The sequence below is a fragment of the Carcharhinus amblyrhynchos genome, chromosome 25 (genome assembly GCF_965287045.1).
Source record: "Carcharhinus amblyrhynchos chromosome 25, sCarAmb.v2.hapA, whole genome shotgun sequence".
NCBI lineage: Eukaryota > Metazoa > Chordata > Chondrichthyes > Carcharhiniformes > Carcharhinidae > Carcharhinus > Carcharhinus amblyrhynchos.
Window position 1 is genome coordinate 18,798,634 of NC_137348.1, and position 21,683 is coordinate 18,820,316.

Consider the following 21,683-nt stretch of genomic DNA (forward strand, 5'->3'; position numbering starts at 1 on the left):
GGGGCCCAATTTTAAACCTGTGTTATTAAATGGGTTTGGAATGATTTAAGTCCACATCTTTGAATGATATTGCCAAATGGCAGTAGGTAGATAAGGCTAAAAGGCAGACTAATGTAAATTCTAACAACATATAACTTCTAAGGAACTGACTCTTATTATGTTGATAAAAGATTTTATAGCGAGCAAGAGACCCTCAGATCTTCTTTAATACTATTATTTCATTTTGAAATCATTTCACATCAATTCTTGGTCAAAAAGACCAAGCCATCTGAGGATTGAAATAGCTATTTTAGTAAATAATCATGAAATGATACAGGGTGCACATTAGATCTCCATTAGTTTCAAAAAACATTGTAGATATTGTACAAGAGGAGTACTGGTTGGTGCAATTAGTAATCCCTAACTGGCAGTTTAAATATGGCCAGATTTGGTGGATAAATTGTTTTAATAATCCAATAATTCTTGTAACACTGACCATGCCTAAACAAAGGCACAAGTCATCCATATTTCTTAACATGCACTAACTGGCATGTACATAGTCATAATGGGAGATTACCCAATCCCAGCAGTCACAAATGCCAGTCAACAACAAATATACTTTATTCCCCATCCAACAGTTGGCTGTTCATTGGTGTCCACTGGATTTCATATTTATAATGTACATTCCGAAGTTTTCTCCATTTCAAAGGCTGTGGTAAACATCTCGTCTGAAGTGCTTCCATTTTCCTTTTCAAATGAAGACTGCAGGCTCGTTGCATCATGAAAGCAAAAAGTTTATTTAAGATTTCAACTACATTTAACTACCACAAGGAAGACTTCTCAATCCAGGGTGTAGTCCAGTTAGAAAGTAACACGAAACTTTTTAATACATTATATCACTGCCACAAATTATTTCCATGACTCAATCAGTTTCAGAATTGCATACAATACAAAAAAAGGGAGAAAGGAGGGACTCCCCGTTACACAGGGTGAAATATACAGTACTGAATACTGAATTCTGTATGCATTACAATTTTTTTGCGTGGTTTAGTAATGACATGACCAACATTCAAAATGATCATCAGTATTTACAACAGTTGTACTGTCTGTGTTTAAGATGATAATCAAACCTTTCACTTTAGGATTTTTTTTTTAAAAGTTGCTAAAGCAACCCTGATTTCTTAAAAGATACAATGTACATTAGATTACATGAAAGGAAATAAAGAGTTAATTACAAGATGCAAAAAAAAGAAAGACAAACTACTGTGTGAATATTGTTCAGAGGTAGTAAGTGAGCACTCTAAGCTACAGAACATGTTGAAATTCTATTGGTTCATATGAGTTTGCATGAGGTAATAAAGCTGTGTCTTGATTGGTGAGATGTATAAATACTCTTTACCTACATTATTTACAACACTCCGTGTGAACCTTGCCATTTCCTGCCACAGATAGGTTGAAGTAGCAAATCTGAAAAATTATGAATGCTGCACCCAGCTAGCACTGTAAAACCCAGACTTCAGTGAGCATGAACTCAGAAACAAAGCATTACTAAGACTGGCATTGAATTAATGTGTTAACAAAAGAAATGATTGTAAATAGCACTCTGTTATAATAGCAAGCCTCAGGAATAACAATATCAGTTCTTGGCAACTCTTAGGTAATTTATACATGGGGCAATAAAGCAACTCAACCGATTCTTCCAAGTGAGTCTTTATACTAGTTGCAATAAAGGAAATTTGATCAAGATTCTGATATCCTGTAACACTTTGTTGTTCTAAGCAAGCTATCAGTCCGAGATATCTTGCTGAAATAGTTTTAAGAAGTAACAAGAGTTTAGCATTGCTAACTTCATTAATTTATGACTGTCTGCCTCGGCACCAGCATTCTCGGGTCTTGCAGTCAAATTGAAACATGCATTCATACCTCAAAAGGTCAAGAAGCTTCACAATAACATCTCGCACATATAAATCTTCAAAAACATGTTTTCACCCTTTGTGCATTCCCATTATACAATGACTTTTTTGTTCCATTTTAAGTCAGAAAGCATTAGGCCTGTTTAGGTCCTGCCTCAACCATTAACTGAATAAGGTAAGATTGTGCCGTACATAATGGAATTCATATGATATTTTCAATGACAACCTATGTGTTCCTGTTCCTAAATGTGAATTGTACTTTATTTGCTTTCTCCACTAAAGAGCAGGGTTTTACAGTAAAGCAGCAGGTGCCTGGGCTACAGAAAATCCATCTTTCTTCTCCTACTGGTCAGTGCTAATCAAGGCCTATTGGCTCAGGGAATGGATGTTGCTAGGAGATCAGTTCGAGGTATCAGAGTGCACACTTCCAGGTCCTTCTGTTGGTGAAGTCACAGAAGATGGAGTGGTTGCATCTTGCCATCCTCCATTAGCCTGGAAGACATGAATAGTTTACTGCAGTTAGTATCAGGCCTAATGGTGAAACACAGTAACACAGTTTGCATTGAAATTCAAGGTGCATCAGGAAAATTAACTAATTTGTACTCATTAATAAAAAGCATATTTCCATATAAACTCATATGTTGTACTATAATTTTCCAAATATAATACACATCCTCCTAAAGAAGTTAAGGTGCATATTATATATAACAAAGGGGGATTTTTGCAGTCAGCAATTGGCTCTCATAGGGAATACAGTTGATTTGGTTTGAGAATGACTATATTACCCTAGCAAATGTCTGGATCTTTCTATTAGGCTCACACAGAAACTCAGGGCAGATCTCAGTTTCTCTGCAAGAGTCTATAAAGACAAGAAAAATGGAAAGTCTCATGAAAATTGAGAGGTGATGAAAGAAAACTGCTGCCCTTAAGAGCATTTAGCAGTGCATCCTGTAGTTTTTCTTTCAACATCAACTTGGTGATATTTTTCCTCCAGTGCAAACAATCTGGGGATTGCAAGAATTGAATTCACCAAAGGTCTTAACTAGCATCACAAGCAGTTGAGTGTCATCCAAAATCCTTTCTGGGATGACTATTTTAATACTTGTGGTCCAGGGTATGTTAGTTGGCACATTACTGTAATAAAACACATAAGAGGCAGAAAGTGCAGGAATCCCACAGGACAATGGTTATGCTGATCAGATCACTGTTTGCTGCATAGCATTCAAATTTAAGGCAGCCACTTTCAGATCTGAAAAGTGTCCTGACTTTGACAAATTACCTTGGAAAGGCAGAGTCTCTCAAAAATTTGAAAAGCAGGTTAAATAAGTCATTTCTTGCTGTTACTGGCAGTGGCTACACGAACAGTATTTTCCGTTAACAGGATGCTGCCATCGGTCTAAAAAGATGGTCTGTCAACCCCCCTTCTTTCTCAGGGTTGAGGTGACTTGCTTCCACTCCATGGAGGTGGGTTCTGAGGTGGTTGCATAATCCAAGTCTGGAACTGCACTCTGCCAGAGATTTGGCAGGTGGTGTTTGAGAAGGTGAGTGACTGGGATGTTCTGGATTCTACACTCTCTTTCCACTGTTTACAACTGGCCTCCCCATGCTTCACCTCGTGATGCTCGAAGTGATTGGTGCCTTCGCAGGTACTTCATCTACAGCTTGTGTGTTCTAAGGCAAGCCATTCCCACATGTCATAGGAATGTTGCATTTATTTAGGAAGTCTCTCAGAGTGCCCTTGTAGCATTTCCTCTGCCCTCCTAGTGATTGCTTTCCATTGTGGCGCTCAGAGTAAAGCACTTCTTTCAGTAGTCTTGTGTCAGGCATATGGACAATGTGGCCTGCCCAACGCAGCCGGTCAAGCATGACCAGTGCCCCAATACCAGGGATAGTAACCTGGGAGAGGATACTCACACTGGCACACCCATCCTGCCAGTGGATTGGCAGGATTTTGCAGAGGCAACGTTGGTGATATCTCTCCAGGAATTTGAGGTGTCTGCTGTACATTGTCAATGTTTCTGATGCATACAGGAGGGTGGGGACCATGACTGCTCTGTGGACCATGAACTTGATGCTCGATTTGAGGTCTTGGCTTCGAACACTCGGTTTCTCAGGCAGCTGAAGACTGCACTGTCACATTGGAATTGATGATGGATTTTATCATTGATGTCTGAACACACCATGAGGAAGCTCTCAAGGTATAGAAAATGGTCCATATGGACCCAGGGGCTCACTGTGGATCTTGATGGCTGGGGGGCAGTTTTGTGTGGCAGAAGCGGACAGCGAGAGAAACTTTGTTTTCCGGATATTTAGTCTGAGGTCCATTCTCTCATGTGCCTCAGTGAACGTGCCAATGATGGTTTTTAACTTGGCCTGAATGTATGCACACATAGGCGTCATCTGTGTACTGCAGCTCGATGACAGAAGTTGGGGTGGTCTTGGCTCTTGTCTGAAGACATTAGAGTTTGAACAGTTTCCTGCTTGTCTGATAGGTTAACTCAACTACAGCGGGTAGCTTCAGTGTGATGGGGTGGAGGAAGAAGGAGAAGAGAGTTGGTATAATGATGCAGCTCTGTTTGACCCCAGTTTGCACACAAATTGGGTCTATGGTAGTTCTGTTGGTGAGATCATAGTTGCATGTCATCATGGAGCAGGCTGAGAATGGTGACAAATTTCTGCGGGCAGTTGAGTTTGAAGAAGATGTTCCACAATCCCTCATGGTTGATAGAGTCAAAGGTCTTTACGAGAATGGAGAAAGCCATATACAGAGTTTGATATTGCTCCCTGTACTTTTCCTGAATTTGTCATATGTTGAAGATGATGTCCATTGTGCCTCTTGATGTGTGGAAGCTGCACTGAGACTCAGGGAGGAGCTCTTCAGCCACTGGGAGGGGGTTGTTGAGGAAAGTTCTCACGATGAACTTTCCCGTGAAGGAAAGTAGTGAAATCCCTGTATAATTTCTGCAATCAGACCTGTCTCCTTTCTTGAAGATAGTCACAATTAAGGAATCTCTGAAATCTCCCAGCATGTTCTCTTCCTTCCAGACAAGGATGATGAGGTTGTGGATTCTTGCCAAGAGTGCCTCTCTGTTGCATTGTAAGACTGCAGCGGGGATTCCATCTGCACGGAGGCCTTGTTGTTTTTCAGCTGTTGGATGGTTTTTATGACCTCACAGCAAACTGGCGTTGTGCTGAGATGATGGTGGAAAGCGTGTTGCAGGATGGTGTTGAGTGCACTTGTGAAGGTTGCCCTTGGTTGAGGAGGTCCTCAAAGTTCTCTCTCCAGCAAGCGTTTACTGTCTCTCTGTCTTTAATGAGCACCTCTCAGTTTTTGGCTCAGTGGAGTGGGTCCCTGGGTACTCAGACCATCGGCGGTTTTAATTGTGCTGAAAAAGCTGTATACATTATGGTTGTTGGTGAGTTGCTGGGTCTCTTGTGCTCTTTCCACTCACCATCTGTTCTTTAGTTGGCGTGTTCTTTGTTGTACCTCAGCCTTCAGTTGGCCCTCAATCAGGGTTTGCTGGAGTTGCCAGTCAGGAACGCCTTGTGTTTGCTATCAAGGAGATCCTGGATCTCCTGATTGTTCTCGTCAAACAGTCTTGGTGTTTCCTGGTCAGGAGCCCGAGCGTCCTTCCAGGTGCTTACTATGGTGGCTTCTAAGGTGGAACAGGTGCTGGGGACACTCTGTGGCTCTGCTAATTGGTTGTTGTCAGGTTAGCAGTGAGGCACCAAGTATCTCTTTCTTCTCAGGGTCTGTGAGTCCTGTGGCAGAGTTTTTCTGCCTCTGCCAGTATGGGCCCAGGGTGACGGAGGTGGTAGAGTGGATTAGTCTGCTAGCCACACAATTGAGCAATGTGTTGTGTGATTGTCAGCATTGGTGCAATGCCAGGTACATAGGCTGAATGTCTTAATGATTGTCTGATTGAATCAAACAGCATGTTCCTCCAGTTGTTTACATCAGTCAGAATACAGACTATTCTCAACCAACCCGCATGTGCAAAACCCAAAACAAAGTATCTGTTAGATGTGATTCTGCAATTGGACCTATTCAATAATCCTTCGTTCACTGTAAGATAATCAGTCAAGCTTCTAACGTGGCTCATTTACACTTGCCAGAAGCGACATACATTCTTACACAGGGACCAGTTCACAAATGGAATACGTTTAAGCCTTGTGCCTTTTTTTGAAATACCTAAGAGTTTGTGGAGCCTATAGATTTCTCTATGAATGTCTCAGCAAATCGACTTGTCAAACAATTGGCACCCTTTTCTCCTCTGGTCTAAATTGTGATCATTTGAAATTGGACATTCTTGCATTTGTCCTGAACATTGCAGGATGAAAGGTTTCAGAAATACACCTCTCCTTTGAATGAACAATTTAACATTGTGATCCCCAAAAGATTTTAATCGGTAATTTCCTGCAAATCCAAATAGCACAATGATGACCTCCTCCATGCAGCAGCAGACAAGAGCTTGTATTTATGATTCACTACAGGGCAAGTTCCTGATCTTGGCCATTCATGTCAGCAGATGCCAAATTCAACTCTGGTACAATCACATTGGCAGGAATAGAAGAATGAGAGAAGGGCAAATCATCCTGGTTGGCTCTGTGCATCAATCAGTTGGCTGAAGGCTATAACAGACTTCAGAGTAGGTTGCCTGCCCACTTTTGAATGGGAGAATTCAAAGCAGGAGAAAATAAGGTATTTTAAAAATGAAACATGTTTCTTTTTTTTTAGGCACTGACGAAAATCCTGGGCCACGATCTATTGGAGAGAGTAGATGGTGCTTCCTGGGACTGACTGGTCATCTACAAACAAAACCTGCCCTCAACATTTGCGAGTGTTCATCTTCATTCAGCACCTCAGATGTGGCCAAATCTTCATTCAACCCCTCCCCAAGCACCTTGCTTTTCTGTTAATGCAGTACCAATTTGATAGCTTTCTCAGCTAGTCCTTTATTCAGCACCATATCTTCATGTATTTGCTGTTAATAATTTTGCTTTTTCTCCATGGTACATCTCCAAGCAGCCCTTGTTCCAGTGCCTCCTGTTTATTAAGCTTCTGCGCTGATGTCTCACCATCTTACAGTCCAGCACTCATAGTGACTGGCTGGCAACTCGTCATGCAGACAGCACAGAATGCTTTTATTCCTACACATCGTGATTCTGACTTATTAATATTTTACAGCTTGTTACTTAATTCTTAATTTACAGCTAAAATGCATCTTTTTCATATACTTGTAGCTAAAGCTTGTTCACATACTGAGTTTCTAATCTCAGCCACAATGTCTAACACAATCTAATAAGCTGAGCTAACACAGGAAAGCAAAAGAATCCAAGGGTGATTTAACTTGTACCCTTCTGCCAGTGGAGTGGAAGGAAATTTAAAAAATGTCAGGAATGGAAGAAAAAGAATCCCATATTTTGTGGGAGCTGGGGTGAGTCGCTACATAAACATTAATACAAGAACTAATTTAAGGGGTGCAGAGTTCAACTGATTGTCAAGGCTAGATTTCCCCTGCATCTGAATGCAGCATTGTGTCTGGATCTAGCAGTATAGATCCATTTGTGAAACATCAATTTCAAACTGATTGCTCAATTGTTTTGGTTATTTTCATTTCCTCTTCATTGGTAATATTCTGCACTGTGCACCCTCTCCAGCCAGAAGAACACAGCGATTTTGTCTATTGACTAAGTGGGAATGAACATTCATCAATGTGGCAATCATTTATAACTCCATGGTTCAGACAGATTTAGACAACACAGAGGAGAAACTTCCAATTCAATCCAAATCCTCTCTATTTTCTGATGTGTCTTTTTCTGTCTTTTTAAAATGCACACACATTAAGTATATATAACTACATATATATGTATATAAAATTATATGTAAAAGAATATATACATAAGAACATATACAAAATAAACACACTCTATACTCTAAACTCACACAAAAATATTATTATGTAAATTTGTCACAAAAAGCACAATTTATTAGACAAAAATAAGATCTAGCCTACAGGGCTAGAGTTTTTTTTTCATACACAGCCCAGTTTTGCTAGTGGCTATGACTGTCACTAGCAAATTTTTTCTTCCACTAGCGAAACTGATCAGAATCAAAGCAAGACTGATGATCGGGATGACAAAATGAAAAGTGAATCCTGGGAAGCTGGGACACTACTCTGTGGAGCTCATTAGGAAAATCTTGCTAGTGTTTAGAATACTGACTAGCAAAACTGAAAAATCCATGAGCAATTTGCTAGGCAGCCAGTATTAAATTCAAGCCCTGATTATAACTGCTGTCAGAGTCAATCTCCTGAAAAATGTCCACATTTTGTACAGACAACATTATTTAGATTTAGAAATGAGCACTCCTTGGAGATCCTGATTTTAAAACAATGTTTCTGCGTTCTGAGTCATCAGTCTGTGGATACCAATAGTTTTAACTCCTGCAGGCTCACACACATTGAACAGATCATACGTTGCATCATAAAAGGAGGGAGTTCTACTGACATAAAGAGAGCTGGCAGAAACAAAGCAAATATTGAAAGTCATCCCTTGCAAATGAAACCAAGCTAATGTGTATTGTACAAACTGATAATCTATTTAACTCTGCTAAGTGAATACCTGATAATTGAATGATTTTCTTAAGTGAACTGAAATTGAAATCCTAACTCTGTATCCACTGGATTCAGTTCTTTTAGTTGAAATATTTCTGCTGTGAGCCTTTGTGTGGTCAGATTACAATCCACTATCTTCATAGTTGGAATTATAAAATATGTGATGTGACTGCTGTTATTTCAACAATAGCCCATACATTAGCAAATGAAGAACAACTACACAAAAGTGGCATCGTTTCAAAAAAACCCAAATTAAAAGAACAGAGGAAACAACATTGCAGAATACCTCCCAGAGTTCCCAAGAAAGGAATGAATGCTTAATTCCTTCAATTGGAAAAAAAACTGAAAAATATGTTAATTCTAAATCAGGAGCTAAAAATGGCCAGAATCTGGAAGCCCTAAAGTGTTGATTTTCAGATGAAGATAATAGCCCGAATAAGAGAGGGTCAAAGATAAGTAGCAATATAAGTCAGCAATATAAAGACATATTTACATTAGTGGCATTCTAAAAGACAAGTGTTTATTTTGGTGACATTTCACATGAAATTAGCTCATAGAAAGAGTGACATGTCATCTGACGTCACTGGGTTAGGGAGGTGATTCTTTGTCAGACGATCAGAAAGCATTTCCCTATTTTTGCCCAGTATTACTATTCAACCAATAATTAAAAATTAACATGGCACTTGCAGGATGCCAATTACTGTTGACAAATATCTCATTTATTCAGTTAGCTTCAAGCCCTCATTTCAACTTGTACATATTTAGTTTGCCAGCAGCAGGAACAAGCAGAACAAGATGGACATCTCAGGCCCACATGCAGGAATTTGTTTTGCTGATCTCATTAAGTGTAAATTAAATGTGAATTCTGAACTTGGCGACACCACTGTATTCCTACATAAACCACTGGTGCTCCTTACATTTGTTTTGCATCAGGAATGAGAGATCCGAGAAATGAGTTCTCCTTATGTCTTGGCCTGTAGAGGCAATTGTTGAAATCAATGTCTGATCAAATTTCTGCTGTGGCAGACAGCTTGTCGCTACATATTTTTATGTCAGTCAAGAAGAGGGAAGGCGCAGGCCTCGTGAGTTGAGGAACGTTGAGTGGAAGTGACGGGGCAGCCCTTTCTGTAGGGGCCAATGTGAGCCACATTGACTTTGAGTGCTTGCGGCGAAGACTAGCCTTTGCTCAAGCCTCCCATCGCCAAACATCAGCAGTACAAAAAAGGTTAGCGTATGCTAATAATGGTTTATTTACAATGCGGCTAATTATCAAAGCAATCCATCTGCATTATTGTAAAAATATAACCTATAGCAGTCATGCATGCTGTCGATAAAATATTTTATTTGTCAATGTATAAAACTGACAAATAGTCAGCAGTGTTACCTATCCTTCTTTATATTGTATATATTAATATACATCTTTTTGCCCCGTGAAATATCTTTAACATCAACCTGTCCAAATTAAAGATGCGTTGTTAAATTTTCACCTTTCATATTTATCAGATCCGCAAACTTTTTGGCAAATACTAGAGTAGCTATATTTAGACTGGCTGCGTGAAAACTTGGGCTTGTCTGTCTTTTAGACTCTCTCACTCAGTGCCCTTCGAACTCCAAATGACATACAATGCCAGTGATACCGCACCCCCATCAACATCACCTCTGAACCTCACTTTGCTGAATACATGTCCAACAGCAAGAAGGACCCTTATTCCCTCCCACCTGTGTTATTTAACAAAGGCAAACTGATTAAAATTGGAGATCCTCAAGAGTTCAGAACTGGATGAGTGCTTGCTTGCGGAGTGTGTGTTTGTGTGTGTGTGTGTGTGTGTGTGTGTGTGTGTGTGAGACAGAGAGAGAGAGAGACTGTGTGTGTTAGTTTGTTAGGTGGGGGCGCAATTACAGGGAGAGGTATGGTCACAGAGAGGTTTGTAAACAAGCTGACAGTTATAAAGTCAAATTGTTGCTTGACCAGGATGTAATGCAAGGCAGAAAACACAGAGGACAGAGGTAAATGGCCTTTAGTGTGGGTTATGATACTGGCAGCAGAGTTTAGGATGACCTCAAGTTTACAATGGGGTAGAAAGTGAGAGAACAGCTAGGATGCTTTGGAATAGTCAAGTCTAGAGATAATAAAGGCATAAATGAGTATTTCAGCAGCAGATGAGCTGAGATAACAAAGTTCGGTGATGTATGGAAGTAGAAATAGACAGTCTTGGGATGGTTTACAGTGATACAGGTGAGTTCCTCGTTGGCTGTTACTAAGAGTTGACAAACATTTGCTGCTTTCTATGGATGTTTCAAATTGCAAACGTCTAAAGAGATAGGAGCTGAAAGACACTTTGCTGACTTCATGGCTTCAGCACAAACTATTTGCTCCCAAACATAACTAGGAGAATGAGCACAGCAGAGTAGGACAAGTTGTTGGGAGGGGAAGGAATATGGGGAAGGGGAGAACAGCTTTCAGCTAGGGCCATATTCCCCCAAGGTGTTTGCAGCACAATTTTTGGACCTGAACTGCAACAAAGAACAAGGTGTGAGATGTCTGCACTTCAGGAAGGACATCCAGACTGAAATTTGTCAGCTGCTGGAACGGCAATTCTAATCTTAGAGGATAAAGGACCATGTTGTCAGTGGCTGTGAAGGTGACCACAGCAATGAATCTTCATGCATTTTAATCTTTCCAAGCTGGAGCTAGAAATATTTGCATCAATTCAGTTTGCTGTTCGGTTTTGTGAAAGGAACATTACTGAGGCTATATTGAAAGAGAGCTAACAACCTTTCATTCTCACTTGCCAGGGTCAAGAAGGCAGAGTGAGCACACATCTTTGTTAGGGTTGTAGATTCCCCCATGCAAGATGTCACTGACTGAATGCCACCGCTTTGCAGGCATTGCATCTCAATTCTGTTACTGGCTGAAAATAAAAGGGATTCCACTTCCTCAATGTTCAGTTAGTACTGGACCATACATAGTGAATTGTACAGGTCAATGGCTGGCACCGATGATGCCTTCATTCTGCAGAAGAAACACCAAAGGGTGGCTATTGGCTGACAAAGATTAACTGCTGACAGTATGACTGGTGACTCTGGTGCACAACCCAGCACGCATGTGCAGAATGGAAACAATTCATATCCAACAGCATTCTTCTGTAGGCTGCCTCACTGAAGTCTTGATCGGAATCCTCTGCAACGGAACCTACGTGCCACCTTGCCCCCTGGCAGGTTGCTACCTGTATCTATCTTTGCCCACTGCTCTGGCTGCAATTTACTTATGCTCAGTGTCTCACCAAATGCATATTCCACCCTTAGCTTGTCCCTTAAGAGACACATGGTGTCAGTTTCTGAGTTGGTGGCTACAAGAGTGAAATCAAGTGATGAGGCTGTGCATTCATCATCATTCTCTTCTTGGCCTGGCAAGGTTGCATCCGTTGACTATCTGAAAGGATAAAGCTGTGAGGCTAATATTACGGTGCAGGGAGGGGAGGAAAGCAAGAGATGCACATTTATACCATATGCAGCTTGTAAATTTGAGATGGGTGTGGGATGACAAGTAAGTTTCAAGCCTGCCATGGCCATGGTCTCAGCAGCCAGTGTTCCAACAATGACCAGCACTATCTCCTCCATGACGATCAGGACATTCAGGCAATACTGTTCACCTCTGGTTAATTCCTGTTTCCCCAGACTGTGCGCTACTGAGCCGTGCGAGAGAGAAGAAAGTGTGTCACTGAGTGCTGGTTGGCTGATGTGGCTGTCCTGGTTGAATAGCTAGGAATGTGTGCAAGCTGTGAGATGTGGTTAAGATTTGTAAGGATGAGACGAAGTATATGAATTTTAGCCACGAGGTCTGATTGACAAAGATTGTTGCTAGGTGAGCGATGGGGTGTGGTGACCTGAGTAGTGGCTGATGCGAGTCCTGGAGCTGGAAGAATAGTATTTGAAGATTCATGCACTGACTTTGGCTATTGGGGTCATCAAACTTATTGCATCCAGATCCTCGGAGTTTGACTCTCCATGCCTAAATACTCATCGCTTCTAACTAAATGTTGGGAAGGTCATCTTTTACTCAAGCAGATAAAGACCATCTCCACTTCCCCAATAGCACCCAAAAAGCTTGGAGTTTGCTCTCTCCCAAGCTGTGCCATTTCTCAATCTTTCTAGGATAGATTCTCTTCAATTGGATCTCTCTGCACTTGCTTCAGCCACAATGAATCTCTTCTCTAAGAGGTGAGGCTAGCTTTAAGAAGGGCAAACTTCAGGTGGTGCTATCCACTCACAAAACTGGGCCCCTGCATCCAGTCAACAATAACTATGCCATTTATTGGCTAAATGCAAAGATTGTTCAAGTTAACAGACAGCATGAAGTTAGCATGCTTCCTGTATTGCAATCAATAGGCATGGGTTAATTGTGCATTATGATTCCTCTACCAATTTCCAGAGGCTATCCAATTTAGACCCTGCAGCCTTTCCTGTAACACTATGAAGACAGTGTGATAAGTCAGGAGGACAGCACTTAAAAAATAATGTAGCTATCGTTATCAAACTTGAGTTAGTTTAGTACTTTTAACTTCTGATCCTTAACGTGTCAAAATCTAATAGAACTTTGAGGAGATAGAGTCCTGTAGGGACATTCTCCAAAGTATATCCCTTCCATTTAAGAAAACAATAAAAGTCTCAACATCTACATCAGACCAGTGTGCTATAATGCATTGCACTATTACATGACACCTTATCAAGCCTTGTCAATAAAGATAAAATTAAATTATTCCAAAATGCTGCAAGCTAGGACAATTTTACATTCTATCTTTCAATTACAGTTTTTTGGCCAATGGTAGATCCAACACTCAAGTATTTTACGCTAATTTTAAATAAAAAAAGTTTACTTTTTTACTGTGCATTTTTTATTTTAGCAAACAGAGCTAATTTTCTCACATAACCATCAATTCTTTACGATAAGCATTCCACTAAGGAATTTAGTGATGCTTTGTTCATTCTGGATAAATGTAACCCTCTCTGCCATCAAAAGCTGAATTAAGAAACTATAATAGCTTACACTGGCAGGGCTTTAGCTTTTCTTTTTCTTCTACGGACACAGAAATAAAAGTGTTCCTTACGCTCAAACTGTGTGGACTGTACAGTGAATTCCCTCCAAGACCATCACTGTATCCGCCCGTCTGATTGATAACATGACGCAGGGAATCCACCTGAAGCAAAAGCAAACAAAAAGGAACATGTCAGACTTGATGCAACAGAGCTGTCTTTCTCTAACAGGAAATTATCTGCTAGATTGAGATGTGTAAGCTTGCCATACTGCCTTCATTATATTAGGATATGTCATTTCATTTTAAATATTTTAAGCTACTGCCCATTATGTTAAAATTTGCTTTTTAAAGATGTCAGGCTAAGCTTACTAAGCGTACTGAATTCTGCAATTTCTGCCAAAGGGTTCCTATAATTTTATTTTGCACCCAATAAATAAATTACAGGCAAAGGCTTTCTACAGCCAGTCAGCATGCTGTCTGTCAGTATCAATTTAATGGATCACTCTTAACAGAGTGCAGTCACTTACTGACACTTTTTACACAAATGACCACATTGAGGATGATAAACAGTGAAAAACTACACTGTTTTCTTGTAATATAGCCTATGCTTTGATAAATGATAACCATGTTACTGCATGAACACTAGTACTGTACTCACCTTATGCCATTTACTTAAAAACATCATTAACAGTAATACTTATAATATAGTCATTCTGTATGTTAATTGCTGCCTTTTTGTCCATTTACATGGCTGAAAGAGGGGGAAAAAGTCTCAATACTTTTCAACTAAACTGGCTTCATTTATTTGGTGAATGTGGGTACCCAACCTCTCCCAGTGCCTCCATTAACATTTGAAACTTAGACAGATACAGTCTTCAAACTCCTAGAATGAAATCATTCTTATTTTGAAAGAAAGAAACAGGTTTCAAAAAACATAAGGCATGAAAAAAAAGAAAAGAAGGAAGTTGTGAATGAATATGGCAAAAGCTTACACCAATCATCAAATTCTTCAATTTTCCACCCGCCCCACCCCTAGTTGCTCAAGCCAGGAGCCGACTGCATTCACATAGTTTTAAAATCAGACATGGAACATCACAAATAACGGACTCAAAACAATAATGATAAATATCAAAGCAGCGGAATGGATAATTTAATTAATCTGTACTTTAGGTACAGAATATTTACTGGGCTATAGGTCAGAGTAAGGCAGTTTTAATTTCTAAGCCCTACTCTGCTACCTAGGCCCTAATATTGGGCATTCTTCCTACCTGTGATTGCACATTGGCTCCGACTTGGGACCCTTGGTAAGAATCCCCATTCAGATTCTGCATGTTCATGAACATGTCCCCAGAATTTGGTAGGTTAAAAGAACCAGAAGAACCTGGAAAGGAAAGAGTCAGGCACCTGAATCACAGAGGGCTTTATATCTCTCCCCAAAGTTCTCAAAAGAAAGAGCACACAAGAAAGAAACAGAAATCAGGAAACCGAGAAAAGAAAACAGCAGGCCTTCCATCGCATGAAAAGCATTAAGAAAACGGTGCAGAGTCTTTACAGAATGAGGAGTGCCTTTATAAAAAAATTTCTGTTCTGTCAAATAACAACCTACAAGGTTTGAACCACTGAATTCTGAAATGATGTTTGCTGGATTTAGAATGGGACACAGCCTATGGAGACACCATGGGACTTACCTTATTGGGAAATCATTGTTTTCAGAATCACCACAAAATTTTGAATTGAAATCTCAAATGCAATTAGAGGTGGGGCTTAACATGAAAACCATGGCACCATTTAATATAAGCAGTAACATAATTTTAACAGCTTGTTTCTTCTTTTAAAAAGTTTTTGCTTCTGATAAAATTATGCTGCTTTATGGCAAACCATTACAACAAGTAGTGCACTGTGCGATGGAACCTTCCACTTACCGGAGGTGGGTGTAGTAGGAGAGTTTGCTTGGCTGTTTTGGACAGCAGCTGCCACAGCATGTGCAGCGTTTACAGCGGTTTTTGCAGCATATAGGTTAGCTTCTTCTTGGAACTTTCCAATGTTCTTCTTGTACCTGATCCTTTTATTGCCAAACCAGTTTGACACCTGAGGAAAGGAGGATGCAGAGGGTCAAAAGACACAGCCAAGCACTTTGCTATATTCTTACTTCAAGATGTCAAGTCACATTCACAATTCCCAACATTTTCTGTGGGTATCTCGACTAATTAAGCAATAACCAAAAATAGGTCGTAAGTTATTAGGGATTGGAGCATGTCACGATTCTGTCTGTCTCTTGGCAGAACAGAGATACACAAGGGATGATACATCTGCCATGGCATGCATTTTCAAGTTTACTGATGTGATTACACTGGGAAAAAATGAAAAATATCAACCAAAACATTAATAATAAAAAAGTAATTGTTGATGCATTAAATGCCACCTGCCAATCAAAATTGTTATTGAGCTGGTTACAAAGTGTATTCTTTTCTCTGAGAAGTAAGTGGTAAGATGAGAAGGCCTGGAAAGGCCATTGTTCTTTGTTTCTGGTCTGGAACAACCTGGCAGCACTACAATTTAAATCATGTTCAGTCAAATGAATATGAATAGAGTGATGTAAATCAATATTAAATGAGCTGGTGTTTTGTATTCTTCCTTTGAACATACTAGAATCAGGATCTGTGTTGCATTAACCTGTGCAGGGATCCTTATAAATTGGTTAGTAATCTGTGTACTGTGGCCAACAAGGGCAAAGCTAGGATGATAGAGCAATTTTATTTTCAAGAGTCAAAACATGATAACCGGAGAGCAACTGAATTTGCTGTGTGTTCCAAAACAATGTCACTGGTGTTATATATTATTCACTCGACTTTACCAACACTCAGATTATTCATGAAAATAAGCGCAACAGTAAATACCTGGGAATGAGTCAGAGAGCAGTGACCCAATCAGATGACATAAAGTGCTAGAGCTAAGGCTGAATGATTCAGGAACTCCTGAGACTGGGTGTAGACCTTAACCCATACGTGTGTGCTGGTAACTTTTTCACCCTTATGCTATTTACAATATTTTGTCGAATATCTTTTTTGCTGATTGTGTTGTTAAGGGAGTATTTCTATTACTGCTACCAAAAGAAGGCTGTTAACCTGGTGTTATGTGGAAGACTAGGGAGTAAACGTTCTTTCTTGTTTAAATTTGTGTCTTAGTGGTGTGAGGAAAAGTGTTGCAGCAGTGCCAATGATAGTGAAAACATATTATAATCCTTTATAAATATGTTTCATAATCCTTGGCAAGGTAGTTTAATTTTCTCTGGTAATACACTATTTAACATGTTCATCTAAAATTCTTTAGTATGGTATTTTAATGCGGCCATTATCTTGTTTATTTTAAGTGGGGTAACTGAATCAGAAGAATATTAAAAGAAAATTCACCTAAACATAAGCAGTGCACTACCAGGGGAAATTAAGGCGATTTGGAGAGAATATCAACAAAGGGCTCATAAACTGACAGCAAAGTGCAACAGGTTTCTGTAATCATTCAAATCCAAATACTTTTAGGGTGCAATGCTGATTCTGCCAGCAAAACAGGCTGGTACAATCGGGGGAGGCGAGAAACCAGGTGCAAATCTTGGTTTTCACCTCTCACCCGATCTTGTTACCTTGCCTCGAGAGTTGGGTGGGATGAGATCAGAAAATCATGCCCTTAATCTTTTTTAATGCGTACAATTTTCCATTCAGATTCTGTGATTCTGTTGAGTTAATCATTAACTTTACTAATGTTAATATTCCATTTGTCACCGTCACAGCCAAAAGGTTTCACTGTATACATTAAATTCATATGAATGGGGATGTTAAAATTTTGGTAAGAACTCTGAATAACTCCACAATAATATTAATACTAGAGAGAAAAAAGACTGTTACACTGATAAATTTTCTCTGGTAATACACAATTTGGGATGAGGAAATGGCTGAGGCCTTAAATAAGTTTTTTGCTTCGGTCTTCACGGAGGAGGACGCGAATAGTTTGCCGGGTATTAAAGATAGAAGGATGGTAGGAGTTGAGGGCCTGAATGAGATCACTGTCACTAGAGAGGTAGTGCTCGACAGACTAGTGGGACTGATGGTGGACAAGTCCCCAGGACCGGATGGAATGCATCCCAGGGTTCTGAAGGAAATGGCAGAGGTGATAGTGGATGCCTTAGTGATTATTTTCCAAACCTTGCTGGATTCCGGGGAAGTGCCAGAAGATTGGAAAACGGCTAATGTTACGCCGCTGTTTAAAAAGGGTAGCAGGCAAAAGGCAGGGAATTATAGGCCGGTTAGTTTAACGTCTGTTGTAGGAAAAATGCTTGAATCTGTCATCAAAGAAGAAACAGTGAGGCATCTTGAGAAGAATTGTTTGATAGAGCAGACGCAGCACGGATTCGTTAAGGGGAAGTCGTGTCTGACGAATTTATTGGAATTCTATGAGGATGTGTCTAGTGCGGTGGACGGAGGGGAACCGGTGGATGTGGTGTTTCTCGATTTTCAGAAGGCGTTTGATAAGGTGCCACACAAAAGGTTGTTACAGAAGGTTAGGGTGCATGGAGTTGGGGGTAAGGTGTTAGTGTGGATAGAGGATTGGCTGTCAAATAGGAGGCAGAGAGTGGGGGTCAATGGGTGCTAATCGGATTGGCGGTTGGTGACTAGTGGAGTGCCCCAGGGATCGGTGCTGGGGCGTCAGCTATTTACCATTTATATAGATGATCTGGAGGAGGGAGCTGAGTGTAGGGTGTTGAAATTTGCTGATGACACAAAGGTAAGTGGAAAAGCAAACTGTGCGGAGGGTGTAGAAAGTCTGCAGAGGGATCTAGATAGGCTGAGCAAGTGGGCGAGGACCTGGCAGATGGAATACAATGTTGGCAAGTGTGAGGTTATCCACTTTGGCAGGAATAATAGTAGGAGGGACTACTATTTAAAGGGCGAAAAGCTGCAGCATGCTACGGTGCAGAGGGACCTGGGGGTCCTTGTGCATGAGTCGCAAAAACCCAGCCTACAGGTGCAGCAGGTGGTCAGGAAGGCAAATGGGATGCTGGCCTTCATAGCGAGGAGGATTGAATATAAAAGTAGGGAGGTCTTGCTGCAACTGTACAGGGCACTGGTGAGGCTGCAGCTGGAGTACTATGTGCAGTTTTGGTCGCCGCACTTGCACAAGGATATTTTGGCCTTGGAGGGAGTGCAGAGGAGGTTCACTAGGCTGATACCAGCATTGAGGAGGTTGAACTATGAAGAGAGGCTGAATAGACTGGGCTTGTACTCGTTGGAGTTTAGAAGGATGAGGGGGGATCTTATTGAGACGTATAAGATGATGAAGGGGATGGATAGGGATGAAGGGATGGATAGAACGGAGTTGAGGAGGAACTTCTTCACTCAAAGGGTGGTGAATCTCTGGAATTCTCTGCCCGTTGAAGTGGTGGAGGCTACCTCGCTAAATATATTTAAGACGCGGGTAGATAGGTTTTTGGTAGGCAAGGGGATTAAGGGTTATGGGGAGAAAGCAGGAAAGTGGAACTGAGCCACTTCAGATCAGCCGTGATCTTATTGAATGGCAGGGCAGGCTCGAGGGGCTAGATGGCCGACTCCTGCTCCTATTTCTTATGTTCTTAAATTATATAGACACGTGCTCTGCAATTTTTCTCGACACATTCTAATGTTATTTTGCTCAGTGGATTACCACATTTTTCACAATTTACTTTGATTACAAATAGAGTAACAGCCAATTTTGTAATTAAAGTGAAGAGGCCATAATAAAGACGAACTACCATCTGACATCAAATGTGAAACTGTAGCACAATTCTTCTTTGTAACTTCTACCTCTCTTCTCACCACCACCATCATCTTATTCATATCCATTATTCTCCTGGATTACCTGTGGCAAACAGTGCCTCTCAGAACCCGATACCAAGGGCAGGATTTTCCTGTTTGGGGTCAGAATCGAATATGGTTCTGACTACATAAGAACATAAGAAATAGGAGCAGGAGTAGGCCAACTAGCCCTTCGAGCCTGCCCCGCCATTCAATAAGATCATGGCTGATCTGTCGTGGCTCAGTTCCAAATTCCCGCCCTCTCCCCATAACCCTTAATCCCCTCTCTTATCAAAAACCCATCAACCCGCGTCTTAAAAATATTTAGCGAGGTAGCCTCCACCACTTCAACGGGCAGAGAATTCCAGAGATTCACCACTCTTCCCACTGTGTCAGTCATTTGTGCAGGATTTGCCAATTGGTGTGTTTACCAATTAAGAATGGTGGCTCTCGGCTCCCAAACCAATAAGAGGTGCTTCGGCATGGAAGGAGCTTCAGCCCTCTGTTGTCGCGAAGGAAGAAAGAGGGTGTCTGCATGTTGAAGCATCCTTGTATCCTTATTAAAAAACTGACAGCGAAGTAAAGAAGAGAACATAAGAACATAAGAAATAGGAGCAGGAGTAGGCCATCCAGCCCCTCGAGCCTGCCCCGCATGGCTGATCTGTCGTGGCTCAGTTCCACATTCCCACCCTCTCCCCATAACGCTTAATCCCCTTGCCTATCAAAAACCTATCAACCCGTGTCTTAAATATATTTAGCAAGGCAGCCTCCACCACTTCAACGGGCAGAGAATTCCAGAGATTCACCACCCTTTGAGTAAAGAAGTTCCTCCTCAACTCCGTTCTAAACCGCCCCCCCTTTATCTTGAGGCTGTGCCCTCTAGTCCTACTGTCCTTTCTGAGCAGGAAGAGCCTCTCCACCTCTATCCTATCCATCCCATTCATCATCTTATATGTCTCAATGAAATCTCCCCTCATTCTTCTAAACTCTAACGAGTACAAGCCTAGTTTATTCAGCCTCCCCTCAGAGTTCAACCCCCTCAACTCCGGTATCAGCCTAGTAAACCTCCTCTGCACTCCCTCCAAGGCCAAAATATCCTTGTGTAAGTGCGGCGACCAAAACTGCACACAGTACTCCAGCTGCAGCCTCACCAGTGCCCTGTACAGCTGCAGCAAGACCTCCCTAATTTTATATTCAATCCCCCTCGAAATGAATGCACACAGTACTCCAGCTGCGGCCTCACCAGTGCCCAGTTATAAAGAGGTCAGCAATTATGGTGAGGAAATCCCTCCATAAGGTGGTCTGCAACTGTAGCCAGGTAGATATGGGAACTATGGTGAGGCCTTAATGTTTCTGGAGCACTGACCCCCATCTGTCGTTTCTAAGCGTCTGCCAGGCTCCCAATGCTAAGGGAGGTACACTGGCCAACTGGCAGATTCCAATCAGCCTATGGTCAATGGCCTAAACTGGCCTTATAATTGAGCTTACAAGCTCCTCGCTGCTTGCCAATGGGTAGTCGTTCCATGCTTGACCCAGCCTCCAGGAAAATGCCTGGGAGTCAGCACTGTGCCTGGCTGATGTTGGGAAATTCCACACCTATCCACCTCCTTTTTTGTTCCCATATCTCCATCAAAATCCTTTCTTAGGAGTTCCATAAGCAAAATGAGAAGACAACTCTCCATCTGATTTTATCTCCCTCCTTAATATGAGAGGCATCTCACAGCAATGTACTTGATTAGGACAAAGCGGCAAAGTGTGGTAATTAAACATAGCCATTGCAACAGGAAAGGATATAATCCAAGACATTGCAGTGCATTCCACTGGAACCATTTTAAAACAATTTTTCTTGTATGTTTTCTAAATCATTCTGACCACAACATTTATGTTGTATTTTTTACCTTCAATGTTACATCACATACTACCAGGCATTGTCATCAGCAGACTACTGGGAAACATGCTATGCAGTATATCAGAGCACAACCATCCTCCAAGAAATCCATCACAATTATTATAGTAATCATTAACAATTCCTGACTATTTAATAACTGAAGTATCCATATAGTGCAAACAGTCACAGATGCACAAAGATTAAAAAGAGCAACTATTCACCATGTGTAATAAATTCCAGGCTGTGCACTAAAATTTTACATCTTTAGCACCCATGTAAAATATGAGGAGAGATTTTGTACCACATCAGATCCTCTACAGCACTCCAGACTCTGTGCTTCTTAATCTTTAATATCAAGGCAATTAAAATTAATGACCACTCATACAAACCACTGTGGGCAGTGTTTCCTTGACATTGGCTGTTTGATG

General features: G+C 41.0%; 1 protein-coding gene across 6 annotated transcripts in view; it reads right to left on the reverse strand.

Moving 5' to 3' along the window:
• Positions 1 to 757: 757 nt before the first annotated feature.
• The window catches only part of pbx3b (pre-B-cell leukemia homeobox 3b), a 264,092-nt gene continuing 243,166 nt past the window's right edge, over positions 758 to 21,683 (reverse strand). For 4 of the 6 annotated variants that reach the window (XM_080212207.1, XM_080212202.1, XM_080212206.1 and 1 more), the window contains 4 exons: positions 15,468 to 15,633; positions 14,814 to 14,926; positions 13,618 to 13,707; positions 758 to 2,384 (listed from right to left, as the gene is read on the reverse strand). In XM_080212207.1, the coding sequence (XP_080068333.1) occupies positions 2,292 to 2,384; positions 13,618 to 13,707; positions 14,814 to 14,926; positions 15,468 to 15,633 (462 nt within the window). In that variant the 3' untranslated portion in view covers positions 758 to 2,291. Of the gene's footprint in view, positions 2,385 to 13,556; positions 13,708 to 14,813; positions 14,927 to 15,467; positions 15,634 to 21,683 lie in introns of all 6 variants that reach the window. The other 2 variants (XM_080212203.1, XM_080212208.1) reach the window with 2 other exon arrangements.